The sequence below is a fragment of the Ascaphus truei genome, chromosome 13 (assembly GCF_040206685.1).
Source record: "Ascaphus truei isolate aAscTru1 chromosome 13, aAscTru1.hap1, whole genome shotgun sequence".
NCBI lineage: Eukaryota > Metazoa > Chordata > Amphibia > Anura > Ascaphidae > Ascaphus > Ascaphus truei.
The window spans coordinates 25,456,797-25,475,782 of record NC_134495.1 but is presented as its reverse complement, the minus strand read 5'-3'; the positions used below and the strand labels follow the sequence as shown (position 1 = coordinate 25,475,782).

Genomic DNA, 18,986 nt, shown 5'->3' with positions numbered 1-18,986 from the left:
ATCTATCTATCTATCTATCTATCTATCTATTGTATCTATCTACTGTATCTATCTATCTATCTATCTATCTATCTATCTATCTATCTATCTATCTATCTATCTATCTACTGTATCTACTGTATCTACTGTATCTACTGTATCTGCTGTATCTATCTGCTGTATCTATCTGCTGTATCTATCTGCTGTATCTATCTACTGTATCTATCTATACACACACACACACGCACGCACACACACACACACATACATACACGTGTTCCTCAACTTCAAGATTGTGTGTGTCTGTATAGAAAGCGAGAGAGAGATACACATATACACATATACTTTAGTACTGTGCTCAATCCTGGAGACCATATCTCCAGAAGGACGTGAATAAATTGGAGACTGAATAGGGAAGCTACTAAAAAGGTGCATGATCTACAGCAGAAATCCCCAACTCCAGTCCTCGAGGACCACTAAGTGCAGTTTAAGGCGACCCTCTCTTTAGCACAGGTGGCCAAAACATTTGACTGAACCACTTGTGCTCAATCAGTGGTCTCCTTAAAACCCGCACTTAGTGGCCGGTAGTTGGGAATCTCTGATCTACAGCATAAGTATTATCAGGAAAAACGAAGGGACCTTAATAGGCGCAGCACGGAGGAGAGAAGGGAGTGGGGGGGATATTCTAGAAACTTCCGTATGCATAAAGGGTTTCAACAAAGTGCAGGAGGGAAGCATATTTCAGAGAAAGAGAAGAGCTAGAAAAAGAGGTCATACTCTGAGGCTGGAGGGTGGCAGGCTCAGGAAATGTGAAGAAGTACTTCTTCACAGAGAGGGTAGTGGATTCGTGGAATAGCTACCCAACAGAGGGGGTAGGGGCTAGTGCAGTAAGGGAAATAAGAGATGCTTGGGATAGAGCATAGACTAAATCCTAAATATAGTAACAGGGTGTGGGGTTTTTTGCAGCAGGTAGGAAAATGGGCAGACTAGGTGGTCCAAGAGCTTCTAACCTGCCCGCAAAGCTTATTGACAAGAAGATTCACATCCAAACAGAAGGAGAGCGTTTAACGTGCTGGACCTTTCGTTTCTTCGTCTATTCCAGCTGGGCGATTCCCACGCACGTACAAGAGAGAGCTCCTTGTTCCTGAAGCATGTCACACAGCAAGCGGTCAACCTTCAGAGAACCATGAACGAGATCTACAAAAACGGTTCAAGTGCCGGCATACCTCATGTGCAGGTAGTAACGGCCATTTTGATTTTTACTTACAACGGGTTGGTTGTTTTGGATCACTGCGGGAGTATGGGCAGCTTACAAGAGATCAGGATTAATAACTCCCAGTGTATTTTCCAGCAATTACGCTTAATCCAAACTTGCGTTACTACATCACTGTATTTTCTGTCGCTTCTGCGTTCGCCCTCTTAATTTTCTTTGCCACATTAATTGAGTTTTCTGATGCTCCGATCAGGAAATAGAAGTGTTTGACATATTAAGTGTCCGGGGAGGTTAAAATGGAGCTCTCCCCATAGCCCAGTGCAGTGTATAGGTTACCGTGGATACCTCGGACACTAGAGATTCATGTTTTTTTTAACACTAGAAAAAGATTTCTTAAAAGAAACAAGCAAAAAAACAGGACTTGTTTAGGGGGCAAGATACTGATATTAAATTAGTTCAACTGGCATAGGCTCCTGGGCAAGATTGCTGCTTTAACATAGATTAAAGGGGGGCAATTTTATTAAAGTATGGCAAGCCGTATTTATCCGCAAATTATAAGATAAGTGTCCGGGGTATATATCCCATGTCGGGGATTAAGGGGAATGAGGTGAGCCACCTGTGCGGAAGCAGGGAATATTCTTAAAACCTGACCTGTTGGTGGATCACTTAATAAAGATTCATTCTCCCTCAAAGTGCAGTAGTAACAAAGGCGCGAGAGGGCGTCGGTGGTACCGTCTAATCAGGGGTAGATTTGAAGATCCGACACCGTCCTTCGGTACTTACATGTGGCGCCCGCCCCCGCCTTCTTCAGAATCGCAGCTTCGAATGACGTTTCTTCACTGTCACGTTGCCATGGCAACGAGACGCCGCGCTGACGTCCCGTTCATGATGTCCGCTGCCTCATTTGACGCGGTGATATGGAAGGATATGGACGGCTTTCCAACCCAGTGCCGTCTTAACGCATGGGCACGCTGGGCAGTTGCCCGGGGGCCCCACGAGCAGAGGGGCCCCACGAGCAGAGGGGCCCCATGCTGATCTATGCACAGACCAGAATTTAACACTCATTTTCCGATCACCCGCCTCAACATTCAAATCTCCCGCTAACTCGGCAGAAGGAGAAAAATGACGACTTGTAGCGGAGAGTTGGCAGGGCAAAGTGGCCTCCTTTGCCCAGGGGGCCTATAATGTTGATAAGACGGCCCTGTTCCAACCTCGGGGTCCTTCATCGGGTATGGCAGAAATACAGAAACACAATATTATACACAGTGTGTGTAAGAGGGCTATCTGGTTACAACGGGTGTTGAGAGGAAGTGGGAAATAAGATGAGGTAGGAACAGGTGGCCTGGTGTGAAAACTAACCCTGGAAACACAAAAAGCTGTTCTCTATTGAAATGTAAAAGCAGCCTAGTCAGTAAGAAGGCGTGAGGGAGCCGTGGGGTGTGACGGGGGCCGTGGGGTGTGACGGGGCAGTGGGGTGTGACGGGGCCGTGGGGTGTGACGGGGCAGGGTATCTGAAAAAATCTTTCTAAAATATAAACCCACTAGAACAATGTTTTTGTTTTGTTTAAACTCGAATTTTTATTGACATTTTTCAAGGGAAGGGGAAGAGGGGAGAGGGGGGAGAGAAAACAAACAAACCGGGGGGAGAGACGGGTACATAAAACAGGGGAAGGGGGTACAATTCCAAAGATTACTATCGTCACATAATGAAATGACATTGCACTCAGGGGCAGCAGAAGGATTCTTAACATTACAGCACAGTCAAATAATACACCAAGCATTGTGATTGGATACTTCTTCCTTATTTTAATGTCTGGTTATCTGTTTAAAGAATGCCACCAGGGAATAGCACCCACTCCCTCTCCCTCTTTGGTGGCAACATGTAAGAAAGGACCAACATGGCTACCCACCCAAAGGAACCTACTTTACTTATTTGTATGTTCTGAAAAAAATGAAAATAGAAATATATATATATAAAAAGAAATATATATATATAAAAATAAAAAATCACTTTGTTGTCGGGACAGTAGATTCACCAGTTGCTTATCCCTTTGACTAATGATGGGATTGTAATGACTTTGCAAGCAACAGATACAGCAGCGCTAACAATATCCCTGGAGCTTTGAGACGTTAGATAAAGCTGGTAAAACCCCTCCAAAGGATTTATTGTGGAAATATTCCATTTAAAAAAACAAATGTATGTAAAAATACTTCCGATCTCTTGATTTCTTTACAAAATGTATCTATCGACCACGTTTAACCTATTACAAAACGCCACTGTCCTTGATTCACTTTCGGCCTGGGCTGGATTGCCCCTTTGAAAACTCTACAGAACTACCCTGTGCATGACACCGCTCATCCAGAATAGTTTTGCAGCTCTTTGTTCTCCTTAATAATAATAATAATAATAATAATAATAATAATAACCTTTATTTCATGTAGCACTCTCCTCCCAATGGGACTCAAAGCGCTTCACAATTACTATGTAGCGCGCGGTAAGCGGCATTGTGCGTAGGATTTTTACAGACGCCGCACTGCCCCGTAGAGCTTACAATCTATGTTTTTGGTGCTTGAGGCCGAAGGAGATGAAGTGTCCACGGTCACAAGGAGCTGACCCGGGAATTGAACCAGGTTCCCCTGCTTCCAACTCAGTGTCGTTATCGGAGTCAGTGTTGGCCTGTTAGAGAGCATTCACTCCCCTGACATACCTCTGTCTCTTCTCTCAGATTGTGCCTCCCGGAATCGAAACACTGCTGCAACAGCTAAACCTTATCAATGGCATTATTCTGATCAGCGTAAGGTAAGCGGGAGAAATGATTACTGTAGCCATACCAGGATGAAGCTGATACTGTGGATAGCGTTGAGTTAATGGTGCGGTCTGTCTTGCCCTCCCCTTTACATATAGATGGGGAAGCAGGGGGTGTCCAAAGCTGAACTGCGTTTATTTCAGCTCTGGGGACACCCGGGTTCCCGAGATAATTAATCCAGGCCACCAACAGGTCGGGTTTTAAGGATATCCCTGGTTCAGCATTGACTGAGCCACCTGTGCTGAAGCAGGGATATCCCCAACACCTGGCCTGTTGGTGGCTCTGGAGGACTGGAGTTGGCTACCCGAGCTAGAGAATGCGAATTGGCTCCGGAGACCACCCCTGCTCCCCGCACATGGAGGAGGAATTGCTCCGCTACCATTTATATGTTAGGACAGGAAGAAACGATTTGCTTATATCCTCAATTAATATATTGCAGCAATACGGGAGCAGAAGAAAATCCCAAGACAAAGCTTACAGAGAAGCAAGACCCCACAGACTCGCGTCCAGGAGAAGTAGACCAAGAGCCCACAGCACAGACAGAGGAGCAGAAGCCAGCCACTGAAGAAGGACAATGCTGACCGGTTACTATCCCCTGAGCATTATGGGTAATAGCCGTTCAACCCATTGTCAGGGGTCCCCCAGCCATCGCCTGGTTAAAGAAAGCTGCTCTTGCCACATTTTGATACTGTAAATACATGGACTGACTAGCTGGAATTTTCTGCAGGGTTAAATTAGGGGTGCAAACGCTTTAGAAAACAGGAATTAGGGATATGAGCCATTTTCCAAAGCAGCTTGCTTTATTTTGCTGTGCTGTTTTTTTTTTTTTTTCCCCCAACCCTGGACTCTAGTGTTTTTTTTTTTTAAATACCATTTATTCCGCACAGAAAGGAAGCCAGCAACAAATTCAACTTTTTCCCAATGGCTTTATAAGGAACTACACATGACAATGTAACTGGCTTTTATTTTACGTGCTTGGCAACTCGGAGATACATGAATTCAACGACTTAAAGCAGCAATACATTCATAATCCTATGTTTTGTTTTTATATATATATATATATATATATATATATGCAAATATAGCTGTGTGCTCATCTGCATGTCTTAGGCAGGTCTGCAACCCCGCCTTTCCCCATTATCACCCAGCATACAGCACTTCCACTGCAGCAAGGGATTCTGGGAAATGACATGCAAATGAGCACACAGTGTCACGTTTTATATATATATATATATATATATAAATCAATTGTGTAGTATTAGATAATACCCCCCATTTCACTCATTATGCCTTTTTTAACGCGTTTTAATATATTAAGCTTATATTCAAAATCCTACTGTTTTTTTTTATTACCCCGGCTGTGTAGTATTAGATAATACTGCATTTTGTTTTTCCCTACTCTTTATGCATTTTGTATTGTATGAAGCTTCCTTGGGTTGCTATAGCAAATGTTTACAAAGGCACTTTCGCTTTTGAAATAGGCGGCCATATTGCGAACACGGGGAAGCAACTTTGCCGATCGATCACACGACAACCGCTCGATCGGCAGCATCGATAATTACATTTCCTTAAAGCTAAGCAACTGCTGCCTCTATTCAAACAAAGGCGCACACAAAATAAATATGCAAACTGTATTGCAACTAAGAGTTAATAACAGTTTTATGTATGGGATTTTATACTTGATTTTGTACGGTCTGATTGAGCCAAAGAGAAAAAGGGGAAGCGTAATAACTACCAAATCAGGTTGAAATGACACAGTGCCTGAAGAAAATCTTAGTATATTCATGTTTACACAGAGCAAATAAATAAAATGATTTACTTTTAAGATGGCATTTCTGTAAAAATGCGAAAACCTGTCAATATTTGACAGCGGGTTTTATTTGTATGTGAAAATTAACACAAAAAGTCACATGAAATGAAAAAAAAATATATATATATATATATGTATATATATATATATATTTAATCCATTTGCAAAAAGCATCACCGTTTTGTGTGAATTTCACCAGAATTTTACACACAATAAATGTTGGCAAAATAGCAAAACAATTTTCAAGACATTGACACGTCTCCAAGATGAAATCTTTCTACAGAAAGCAATGACATTAACAGCCTATATTAGAATAACCCCATTAAACTTTAGCAAACTTTTGGGGCGACTGTTTTTGTACCTTCCGGACGAATGCTTGAAGATATTAACCCCTTCCCTGCCAGGAGGACCTGCAACGCATTGCTAACTCTGGTGGTTAAAAGACCAATCCAAGCGCTTTTTTTTTAACATTTGTTTTATAGATAGGATTGATTAGGGGGTCTCCGGAGCTGAACTCCACTAACTTCAGTTCTGGGGACCCCCGGCTTCCAGAGATACTTACCTCTGAATGGGGTGCCGGTATCCCAGCAAAGTTTAAAGCTCTCGCGTCACGTGGGCCAATGGGAAGCCTCGCCGGATGATGACATCACGGCTTCCTATTGGCCCGGCAAGCTTTGAAAAGCGGCCATTACCTACGTGGTCCCTGCTGCTCAGCCGGAGCAGCTACCGGTACCCTCTACGGAGGCATGTATCTCCGGAAGCAGGGGGTCCCTGAAGCTGATATTATTGGGGTTCAGCACCGGAGACCCCCTGGTTCGGTCATGTGTTAAAAAAAAAAAGCGCTTGGATTGCCTCTTCAAACAGTTTACATGCACACGCTTCCCATTATCTCACAAACCTGTTTTACTCTGTGCCCCTCACGTCTCTAAGTCTGGCAGTGCTGACAAGGTGACATTGGTTTTAATAGGGAACTTTTTCATCGAGCACATGGTCATTTTTCAGTCATTTTCTAACTGTTTTCTATTGTTTAAAAAAAAAAATTTCTACAAATTTTTTTGCATTTTGAAGTGAACTTTCCCGAGTGCCGTTTAATAAATATGGAAAGTTTTCTGTGTGGTTTTTAATCGTCTCAACTAAGTGTATTTTGTACATGCTAGCTGTACCCAGTGTAACATAGGCTGATCTAGGAGATATGAGGTCATTAAACATTACTCTTTGTTTTCACCCCTCCCTGTAATGCCTTGCTGTCTCTTGTCCCCCCTTCCCCACCTTACTCTCCCCTCCATCATGCCCTGCTCCTCTTTGCACTCCCTGCCTTACTGTGGCTGCTCCTCTCTGCACATTACACTACCTCCTCTCCTTCTCAACTCATGTCTCCTCCTGTCCTTGCTGTCCCTCCGTTTCCTCCTCGTACTGACCTTGCTATCTCGCCTTCTCTTTGCACTCCCTGCCTTACTGTGGCTGCTCCTCTCTGCACATTACACTACCTCCTCTCCTTCTCAACTCATGTCTCCTCCTTTCCTTGCTGTCCTTCCGTTTCCTCCTCGTACTGACCTTGCTGTCTCGCCTTCTCTTTGCACTCCCTTCTGCCCGATGTGCACACTGCTCTCAATTCCCATCTCCTTGTCTCTTCCTCTCCTTGCTGTGTCTCCTCCAACTCGCCTTGCTGTCTCTCCTCTCCCCTCCATCATGCCCTACTCCTCTTTGCACTCTCTCCTCGCCTTACTGCGTCTCCTCCTCTCCTACTCATCTCACCGGTCTCCTCCTCTCCTTGCAGTCTGCACTGCCATTAAAATCCCCTCCCCCAATGTTTCCTGGGTGAGTAAGAGGCCATTCAGTCTATCACAGAAGGGGATGTATGTATGTATATATCTTTATTTATATAGTGTCGACAGTGTACTCAGCACTTTACAAATACAATAAACTACAGGGAATTATAATACAATAAGCGCAGAAAAATTAGACAATAGGAAAGGAAATCCCTGCCTCGGAGAGCTTACAATCTAAGTGGTATGTTGGGAGACTAAGTGCAATAGATGGCAGGGCTTGGCCCCAATGGTTGGTGGGTAGCGACAGTGGGTGTGGGACAGTAGCCATGAGTGCATGCTATTGGGATGCTTCTTTTGACGTGAGTTTTAAGGTTGGTCGGTATTAAATTAGATGGGTTACCATTATTGGCAGGGAAAGAGGTGGCAGGGAGGTGTGGGCTAGAGCAGGTGTGTATATGGCTGGCTCCAGGATTAGGAGCGATATCCCCAGCAGCAAGGAGTACAAGAAAAAAGAAAAGGTGAAAAGAGGGTTTGTGGGGGTGCTTTTTATTGAGGGGTGTAGAAGTTGTTGGGAAAGGTGTACATACTGGTGCAATATATAGGCACAAGCATAGGTGGATAAGAGTGTGGGGAAGTTGGACAACAGAAAAGTTTACAAAAGTGAGAAAACAGCAAACAGAAAAAGCAATAGGAAGGGCATATTGAGATGCAGGGTAAGAGGAGGGAGGCCCCAGGTATTCCAGGAGATGAGCAGTAGGATGTGAAAGAGCAGTGTATAAATCAGACTTGGGAGGGCAGTGGAGCACTGAAGGTTAAACAGCAGCTTAGAAGTTAGTCTTTAGATGTGAAAGAATTGTCATAGAATTTAGAAAGCCAAGTTCCCTCTGTTGCAGGGTTGATGATGGAGTCCAGTTCTTGTATTCTTCAACTCCACAGACACTTCATATGTGACACTGAAGATGTTGCACAGCCAATGTGCAATTTCGCTACACGATGTGCAGTTTCATAGGCTGAGCGGCATGTTACTCTCCCAGGGACAGCCAATCACAGAGGGATGTGCAGATATACTTAGAGAAATAGATATAGATATCTGTATGTACAGATAGATACTGTCAATAGATGTTTCCATGCGAATGACTCTGTATTAACGCTACTTTGTATATATTCTTTCTATACAAAGTATAAGTTAATGCAGATCCACCTAAATACAGGAGTCAAGTCCATAGAGCTTCTTCCCACCTCAACCAAGGAGTTAAGACTTGAACAAAGTTGTAGCTTGATGGGTCAGATGAAGAAATCGTGGGGGTTCCAGTGCTGTGTAATTTAACTATGATGAACCATCTTGTTGATCTATGAGAAGACATCAAAGCCTTCAACAAGTCTACACTTTGGAAGAACAAAAGTTTCAATATGTTTTATTGCATTTCCCTACAATAAAAGAGATGGAGTGAGCAGCAGTGCACCATTATTGATAGTTCTACAACTGAAGTATAGTCATCTTTTTTGGTTCCTGATGATCTCCAGATCGTCACACTCTTGGTAATCTGGCTCGGCCAGGAGCTGCCATGCTTCACTTGGTAACATCCCAAGTTTTTGTAAGGGAAACCAATGGATGGAAGTATCATTGAACATGTCGCTGTATTGATGGCTGTCTGGGAAAGCTATTTCTTCCAAGGCTTGTAAACTCTATGGGAAAATGGCAGAACAAAAAAAAAATCTGAACAGCTACACATGTCCAGTCATGAGACATACAAAGCAACCTTTTCAGTGACCTCACCCTATGAACCCATAATCAAACCCCAAAACCTCCTGCGGGTCTTAATCCAAAGTCCCTACCCTACTCCTGTAATGGCTTACATCTAAAGGGTTGCCATAAGTAGTAATATATTTATCTTATATAGCGCTCAGAAGCTAAAGTGTTATGCTGCTAGCGTCCCCCCTATAGATATATAATATACATATATACTTTTGATATATATGTATACTTGTAGATATAATTTTGTGCTTTAAAATTTAGTTTCTCTGAAGTCTAAGTTTTTAGGGTTAATTGAGCAAGTTCTGTAAGACTGCTGAGAACGTACAAAAGTTTCCTGGAGGGCAAAAGAAACAACATTTGTTAGAGAAGAAATATATGTAGGACTAGTAGGGGGACGCAGGAGCGAGAGAAGTCTGTGACCGGTGCACACGGCAGAAAAACCATGAATATAGGTTTCATTCTTTGTTCACCTGGTTTTCTTTATACCAAGAAGCCATATAAATGTACACGTGTCACGTACGGCACACATGAGCATGTGACCTGTACATGGGGCATGGGTTAATACACAAAGCTATCAAGCTGATTCACTTTTCTCTACGCATGGTCCCTCAAATGAATAGCATTTGAATAATATCTCCTCTCAATATATCATCTGTCACAGACAGCATACTTGTAAGCACGGGACATATATGCAACCAGGGTTAATATACGCAGATAAACTCGCCAACTCACCTTTCTCCTCTGCAAGGTACTTCAAATTAGTTAATATTTACCCGTATTCCGTTACAATACACCTCTCTATCACCTTTCTATATATCCGCTACCACCACCAAAGGTACTATTGAATGAACATACAGAGTCTCTGTTCCCTGCTTATTAAGGAAACTACGCACTTAACACAAAAGCAAACTAGGCCTAGTGTGGTTTGACATGCCATATAAACAATTCCTGTATTTTAAAACCATGTGTACTCAATGTTAACCCCTTGTGTGCCAGAATGATTCAAATGCTTAATCCTTTTCTGCCATATTCATTACAAGGTTCATTTGTAGGAAATAGCTATATCACGCCTGTTTGAGAATAGATTCTTCAGAACGAACGATACCATCAGAGGCAACACACACTGTACATTTTGGCAAACTTCCCGGTTATAACACGGTTGTATCGGGTGGACCCTGAGCACCACGTTATAACGGGGTTCAGCTGTGTGTGTATATATGTATAACACAATTACTTGAAATGTACTTATTTTGTGCCCTAGTATAATTATTGCTAGGTAAATGAATAGCATCCTACCTGTTGAATATACGCATAATCCCGTTGCAAGATCCGGGACAGCAGCCTATAAATAATAAAGTAACATTTAGCAAGATGTGAATATTAAGCATGTAATATAATCCATAATATATCATTAAGAAAGATGGTATACCATAGGTCATATATACTAAACGGTGCTAAACCTTAAGACATCTTACGTCTCATTTATTGGAATGAGCCATAGGTCCCTTAACGTTTACTAAATATGGCCCAAGATCTGCTGTGGAAAAAACAGTTTCTGAATTACGAGGACATGGTACGCATTATTTTGGGCTGGGAGGCTGTACCATGAATTGACAAGAGCTGGCTGGTTGGCCCATTCTGGAGCGACATACCTTTCCTGAAACCCTTTGAAACTGTTGCCAATGATAATCATCTTGGACAATGCCTCCTGTGACCAGTTCCTCCACAGCACATTATTGTAGAGCGCCTTCCCGCAATGCAGCATGTAGAAGACAGTGGGTCTGCAAACTGCACGTTTCCCCTCCTATAAAGGGGACAAAACACCGCCTAGGTAAGAGGTTAGCTCCACAAAACTCAGGCCAAATAAGGGCTCATAACGGGATGTTACTTCAGTGCCGGTGTGATAGCGGTGCCGCGGCACCGAGGCCCTGCGCTCTCCCCACAACAATGAAAACTGATTGCCAGGGGGAGAGCGCGGGGCCTCTGTAACACTCTTACCTTCTCCTGCGCGATGTCTTCTTGCAGTGTCCCTCATCATGTAGCCGCGACGTCAAATGGCGTCATGTTGCCATGACAACGGGCGTCACGTGACATCATGATGTCGTGGTGTCACGTTTTTATGACCATGGCCCTGTGTTGCCATGACGTTCTGTTGTCGTGGCAATGCGCCTCCATTTGACGTTGCACACTGAAAATAAAAGAACCCTTTCGCTTCCTGAGGTGTCCGCGGGCCATTACTACGCTAGCTCAGTAAAGATGGAGGTCGGGGAGAGGTGCAGCTACGTGTAAGGATCCTATTCAACGCACCGCGAGATCGCACTACAGGGAAGTCCCAGCTGTAGTCTGGAACCCCCCCGTTCTCTCACCTCGTTATCCAAGATGACCGTCAGACCAAACTTCTTCAGGACTGAAATCTCCAAGGGAGAGAAGAGCGGATCGAAAACATGGCACTTGCATCGTGGGATCTTCATAACAATACAACAACAAAAAAGTTTAGGCTACGTCCATAGTGGAACGCGTCAGCTTCCGCGCTCCTCGGCGCGGCGTACGCTCGCCTGCAGAAGGAGATATTTCCTGTCCTGCAGGCAGAGGCAACGGGAAGGCGTGTTGGGGAGAGGTGCGGCCGTGATGTCACGGAACTGGTTCGCCCTCATTGGGCGAACCGCTCCCGTGACCCGGCCGTCGCGCGGGAAATACAAATATCTTTGTAGCGCGAAGCGCCGGTCTCCCCGTAGCACATGCGCCCTATGCACACATACATTGTCGTCCTAGTGTTTATTTCGCTCCTGCACTATGGACGTAGCAGTACGCTCATTAAAACTGCAATCCCACGCACCCAGCCTGTGAATGTCTACGAAGCCTCTGAATGGGGAAATGTTTGTCAGTCAGGGGTTTCCTTTCCTCTTATCCCTCCCCTGTCCTTAGGAGATAGAGCAACGTCATGCTGTCGTGACAGGATGGGAGTGAGATGGAAGTCGGATGTCGTGTTTGGATGTCATTGGCGGACACTACTTTAACCCTATAACGTCCGTTCCCGTTTTCGGGAAAACATCCCGTTATCAGGTCTGGTTTAGAGCTCGGTGGACCAGGGCCGTTGGTGTCCACCTCTTACCTGCAACTGTTCCAGGAGCAGAAGCAAGAAAGCCAGTTGGTGGCGAGATATTACGCATGAAGAGAAGTTCCCAAGGCCGTAACACACGCAGTCAAAGTGCCGTGTTCGGCTGCAGATTCCTCCTCCGGGGCTGATCTCGCCGGTTTCAAGGTGGTAGGCGTCCACCCGTTCTTTACATGTGTCAAGATGTTCTTCTGAAGCCAATGATGGTTTGCAATGGCATTGGTGAAGGCACTCTATTGTAATTCCTAATGGAAATAATGGTGACACAATAACATATGTAGTCGTTTGTTAATCTATGTCAGTGGTTTCCAATCTTTTTTTTATTATTATTAAGGAACCCTATAATTATATTGTGACATTCTGCAGAACCCCAACCCTCTTAATAGCGCGTCTGAGATCAGATACATTGTAAGGAACCCCAACCCTCTCTAATAGCATGTCTGAGATAAGATGCATTGTAAGAAACCCCAACCCTCTCTAATAGCGCGTCTGAGATCAGATGCATTGTAAGGAACCCCAACCCTCTCTAATAGCGCGTCTGAGATAAGATGCATTGTAAGGATCCCCAACCCTCTCTAATAGCGCGTCTGAGATCAGATGCATTGTAAGGAACCCCAACCCTCTCTAATAGCGCGTCTGAGATCAGATACATAGCAAGGAACCCCAACCCTCTCTAATAGCGCGTCTGAGATCAGATGCATAGTAAGGAACCCCAACCCTCTCTAATAGCGCGTCTGAGATAAGATACATTGCAAGGAACCCCAACCCTCTCTAATAGCGTGTCTGAGATCAGATGCATTGTAAGGAACCCCAACCCTCTTAATAGCGCGTCTGAGATCAGATACATAGCAAGGAACCCCAACCCTCTCTAATAGCGCGTCTGAGATCAGATGCATAATAAGGAACCCCAACCCTCTCTAATAGCGCGTCTGAGATCAGATACATTGTAAGGAACACCAACCCTCTCTAATAGCGTGTCTGAGATCAGATGCAATGTAAATTCTTCTGTATTTGGTACAATTTTCAAATGACCTGAAAATTGCAGGGAACCCTTTAAGGACCCCCAGGGAATCGAAGGGTTCCCAAGAACCCTGGTTGAAAAACACTGGTCTAGGTTTATGCTGCTGTTAAAATGCTGATAAAACCTACACGTGGCTCTCCTGACACGCTCACCCTTCTTCCTTACACAATGAAAGTGCTGTAGGAGAATCTTAATAGTAAAGTCAGTTTGAACCCCAGTGCCAGCTCTCCGTGTGCCGTTGGACAAGTCTATATCTCTCTGTGCTTCAGGCTCCGGAATTAAAGTGTAAGCTCTTTGGAACAGTGACTCGCTGTGCACGGGTGGTGCTATATGAGGGGAAAATATAATTCCCTGGGCCTCAGACAAAGTTGGCTGTTTGAAAAATTCAATGTGTTATATAGTTAAAAAAAATCTATATATAGTGTGCACCTTTTCTTCTCTAAAGGTTATTAACTATAGCTACGGTGCAGACAATGACTGATATATTTCTGTGCTCTGAGATATGTTCTGCTGGTCAGCGCAAATAATATTCCTATACTTCATTTATACCTATTGTTTATAAAGAACCCTTATGAACATGTCTCAAACAGGTCCCCAAGCCTGCCTCACCTCATAATCACTCAACATACAGTGGTCCCACAGAAGCCAGGAATTCTGGGTAATGATATGCAAATGAGCAGTGCATCACTTGCTTCTTATGCACTTTCAAGCAGTAATCCCTCCCAGAAACCTATATAAGTTTAACTCCTATAATGCTAGTTAGTAACTTGCCTCCGGAGAAAGTCCTGCTGTTTTTTTTCTGTGGGTTAATAATCATGATGTTCTTAATGGCCTGAGGTTACCATGGTAACCTGCAGACTGCACAAGGCCCTGGGGAGAGCTCCATTTTAACCTCCCGGATCCAAGGGAAATGTAGACGATACCCAGCATTCGCAGTCAGGTTAACCCTTTATACTCACTTAGAGAAGAATCCCAGAATTCAGAGGCTCTCAGACGCTCCCTGTTGCACAAAAGGAAACAGTTCTCAGAAGGTGGAGTGCTACAAAACTATATTTATATATCTTAAAACGGGAATAACACAACACACATCCATCTAGTTTCCCAACTTTCTTACCCATGGGCACTTCTCCTATATCCTATACCTTCTATATCCTATACCTTCTCCTACATCTTCTCTTATAGCCTATACCTTCTCCTATAGCCTATACCTTCTCCTATATCCTATACCTTCTCCTATACCCTATACCTTTTCCTATATCTTCTCCTATATCCTATACCTTCTCTTATACCATCTCCTATATCCACCAAAGCTGCAAATTGGGCCGTTTTCTGGCGAAATTCGGCATTGACGACATGGGGAATTTTGCCAGGAAAAGACCTCCGATCGACCGCTGTGGTGGATATGGAAGAAGCGCCTTGAACCTTCACAGACGTAGCAGGTACGGGCTGGCTGATCCAAGGATCCGGGCGCCCGTCAATGTCATATGATCGCTCCTAGAAGTGCCGGAGATCTGGTGGCACTCTGATGCCGCCAGACTCCCTGGCACTGTAAAGGTTAATGCCTGGAATTCAATTATAATTAACCATGCCTTATCTCTACATGCATTTTTTTTTTTGCTGTGTTTTTACCTACTTTTTAATTTCCCTTTCATCAGATTTAAACTTTGATTGACTATTATGTGTGAAATTTCAGCAGCCATTTTTAATTCCCAGGGTGGATTTGAGCCCTAAGGCTTAACTTCACAGATAAACAAAAGTTTTGAACGATGAAATCGCTACGAGCTAAGACCAGAAACATACTTTGTAATGAAATCAATCTACTTTGTGATTTCCAACAGAGTAAAAAAATAAAAAAAATTATATATATAAATTATATATATAAATTATATATATCTCAAATGGAAATATTACTGTGTGCTCATTCGCATGTCTTAGACAGGTCTGCAACCCTGCCTTTCACCATTATCACCCAGCATACAGTGCTTCCACTGCAGCAAGGGATTCTGGGAAATGACATGCAAATGAGCACACAGTGCCACCTTTTGCTTCAAAACCATATGACATTGTCCCCTATAAGCGTATGCTTGCTGCATTGCAGCTTTTGAGCACAGCCTGGGTTAAGATGCATAGCCAGTAAACCTACCCACAGACAGACTGTTTCGACCTTAATGGGTCTCATCAGTGTGGGGTTGGTTATAGTGGCTTTGCAATTTGAAGCTTGGGATAGGTTTTCCCACACTTGGTTAAGTTATGATATATATATTATGAATAAGTATTGTTGAGCCAGTGACTACCATTTCATATTACTTCTCTATGGGGCTTCTCAGTGTCCGTTAGCAATTAATAGGTTAATTTATTTATTTTCTGTCTTTCACGGGTTGCTAAGCAACCAACTGGCTTTAAATACCAGGAACTTTGTCCATTCACTATCAGCCCTTTGAAAAAGTCGCCCTCTGGTGACGAAACGCGTCAGGGAATCCAAATTGCGCAATTACGTCACTACGACGCTGCGCATGCGCACGAGGCAGCTTGGAAGCGCGCGATTGATCCGGCAGCCATCGAAGTGAAGGAGGCGCTTTTCTGATGTATATGGACTGAATTCTCTCGGCGAATTACACCACGAGTCTCCTGTGAATAACATCATCTCCATACAGCCCCGAGGGAGCCAAGAACTGTGGATGTTTGCAGTGCAGAGACCGGATGGTGGTGAATTATTCACACAATGTTTTAAATTGATTTTACTCCTGTGAGTGCAATTCTTCCTCCCCCTACCCTTCCCTTTTTATTATTAAATCAACAGTATTATGCTATGGGGCGTGCGCTCTCTCTTCTTTTTCTTTTTTAGGTAATCTTGGATGTGGTTCATCCTTATTGAGAGCAGCCGGAGACCCCCCACACCAGCACCAATTATCTACATGTTTCATGGACTGATTTAAAAAGGACTGGTTGGACTCTTTTCCTTTTTTCTTTAGACACGTTTTTTGCACTTTCACATATTTTTTGTACATGTTGTGAAGTTTTGTGTGATGCATTTTTTCTGATAATCAATCATTTATATGTTGTTTTAGAAATAATTACATTTGGCATTTTATATTCAAGTTCACTTTATTTAATTAACACTTTAGTCACTATTTTAGTTTTTCACTATTAATACTTTGGCGCTACAATTTTTGTTTTCTATATATATATATATATATATATATATATATATATATATATATACACGATCAATCTGAATTTTGCTGCAACTTCAAGTCAACAAAGTAAAAACACCCCTGACGAAGTAACGCGATAGTTACGAAACGCGTAGGGTGGAGCTTATTGGTGACATCACTCCGTGCATGTAGGAAGAGAGCAGCAGCCTAGTAGTCTTGACATCAGGGGGAGGATCTAATCAGTCGCGGCCGCGAGAAGGAGGGAGGAAGGGATCCAACCCCAGCTACTAGTACTTGCAGCTTGGAACTTACAGGCAGCGGACGGCACGTTGTAGATGGTTCAACCATCACATTGCAAATGTGAGTATGACACCTTGTGGTGTTTTTGTCATGTCATTTTAATACATTTTATATAGTGGTATTTGCACCATGTTTGTTTTCTATATCTTCTGGGCACTATGAATCCGAGTGCTAGAATAAATATCTGAGGACAACACGTGGCACGGAGCGATCCAGTGTTTACTGCAGTAACATGAAACCAAGGATAAAGATACCAATCAACACTCTTTTCCTGTAGCTTTTCTGTAAGTAGCTAGTGGCTGGGGAGAGGAGTTTCCATTGCTCAGAGAATACTGCGCAATGGTTTTTTGTATTTTATCTTTGCAGAGCATCAGGATCAAGTAACGGTAACAAGAGAATATTCCATACAGAAAAAGGAACAGTGTGATCAGGACTGTCCTGGACTCCATTTTTCCTCTAACCTCCCCATCTTTTCTGAAGGAAGGACTGGTATTCTCTGTGATATTTTGCACCAGGACTTTATTGTTTGTTTGTTCAAAGTAAAAACTAGAGTGGAGGAGATTCATATCTGGCAGCGAACGGATTCATATTTAGGAAGCCCCCCCTCCCCCCAAAAAGTGATAAGTTATTAATTTTAGCCCATGACGCGACCCTGTCTGATACTCACATGGTCTCGTGAATTCTCTGTGTCAGATTGTCCCAACCCTCGTCGGCATAAGAGAGGTGCGGCTGGTGCGGTATCTCCGCCTTGGAATCTGGCGGCTCTTTCTTCCGTGCCGATTTCTTCGTTCCCTTCTTCTTTGGGACAGTCTGCCAGTCACTTGTTTCCATCCTGGACTGACGTGAGTGATGCTGGAATAAGAAAAGGGATGGTAAGGGTGTGGGTTTTATCTTCCACCTGCGGGATCAGTGTGTGTAAAGAAAGGCTACTACAATAGCGCCTCGACTACATCTTGTCTACGGTAAATGTCTGTGTTTCTGTTTGCCCAGGGCAGTCAAGAAATGATGATTGAGATGGGGGCTTATGCTGTAGGGCTGAGTTAGAACAGTTGTTCTGGGGAAACAAGAAGCCACAGCACTGGGGGGAATGGAGCAATATAACAGCACCACCACCAGACCCTTTAACGTTGGGCACATGAAAATAGGTACAGTACATTTTAGTTCCTCTGTTAATGTGGAATGCAGGAGCTTACAAGTGAGCACCTCCTATAAAGGCCCCATAATGCATGCAATGTATATGTAAAGAATAATTCCCCAATATAACACTTGTATTTCTGGATTTATTTCGACATACTGACATACGTATCACAGCAGTGGAGATAACTCCTCTATAACCCGCTGATCATTTATCAGATCATTAATGGGCCTTAAAGCTGCTGGAATTAGCTGAAGGTTCAGCGTGTCAACCAATGAGCAGAAATAGGTGCAAAAGATACGTTTTATAGGGACGGGGCATAACAAATGGTTACAGCACCTACTAAACACGGGCAGTTTGAGGGTATGTGCAATATCTCCACCGCCTATGTATGTTGAGGAACATCTCACTAATGTGGGATCCCGACCACTCCCTTGGTAACCGTTGCCCAAAAATTACATACACTAAATATATAATAATGTCTCTTATTGTCAACTAGATGCCAATTTGGGTAGGGTGAGGGGCAGCACTCTGACACTGAAGAGGTTAACCCCTATGACGGCTAGGTTTATTTTCACAATTTAAAAAAAAAATCTCCCCAGCAACATTTACAGGATTTAGATTACGAGGTGGGGGGGGGGAGTTGTTTCATACAGACTGGCTGGCCGCCTTATTGATGGCTGACACTGTCTTCCTGAGTGTGATTTAACCCCTACGCTGCCAGGCCGTCTATGGGTTAACAGATCTGACTATATCTACGACTGACCTTTCAGGGAGAGGGAGGGGGTTGATCCTCAGAATGGATGGAAGATTTGTATCACACACACACAGCCATGCGTTCCACCAGAAGCCCTTGTGCGTTCCAAGCTTCGATCCAAACCCGGCTTGGATCGAGGCTTGGAACGCAAAAGTGTTTCTGGTGGAAC

General features: G+C 43.6%; 2 protein-coding genes across 2 annotated transcripts in view; one reads left to right on the top strand and one right to left on the bottom strand.

The window, feature by feature from the left end:
* Window positions 1-6,933, top strand: part of LOC142465071 (clustered mitochondria protein homolog) — a 49,663-nt gene extending 42,730 nt beyond the window's left edge. Inside the window, exons 24-26 of the mRNA XM_075568968.1 lie at window positions 1,082-1,216; window positions 3,919-3,992; window positions 4,439-6,933. Of these exons, the coding sequence (XP_075425083.1) occupies window positions 1,082-1,216; window positions 3,919-3,992; window positions 4,439-4,580 (351 nt within the window). The 3' untranslated portion in view covers window positions 4,581-6,933. The remainder of the gene's footprint in view (window positions 1-1,081; window positions 1,217-3,918; window positions 3,993-4,438) is intronic.
* Window positions 6,934-7,664: 731 nt separating this feature from the next.
* On the bottom strand, window positions 7,665-18,964 carry SRRD (SRR1 domain containing). The gene is made up of 8 exons (XM_075568969.1): window positions 18,827-18,964; window positions 17,593-17,777; window positions 14,430-14,470; window positions 12,447-12,694; window positions 11,701-11,799; window positions 10,987-11,138; window positions 10,631-10,676; window positions 7,665-9,264 (listed from the first exon to the last, which is right to left on the bottom strand). Exons 2-8 carry the CDS (start codon window positions 17,754-17,756, stop codon window positions 9,073-9,075), a joined length of 942 nt encoding a protein of 313 aa, XP_075425084.1. The 5' UTR covers window positions 17,757-17,777; window positions 18,827-18,964; the 3' UTR covers window positions 7,665-9,072.
* Between the last annotated feature and the right edge of the window lie 22 nt (window positions 18,965-18,986).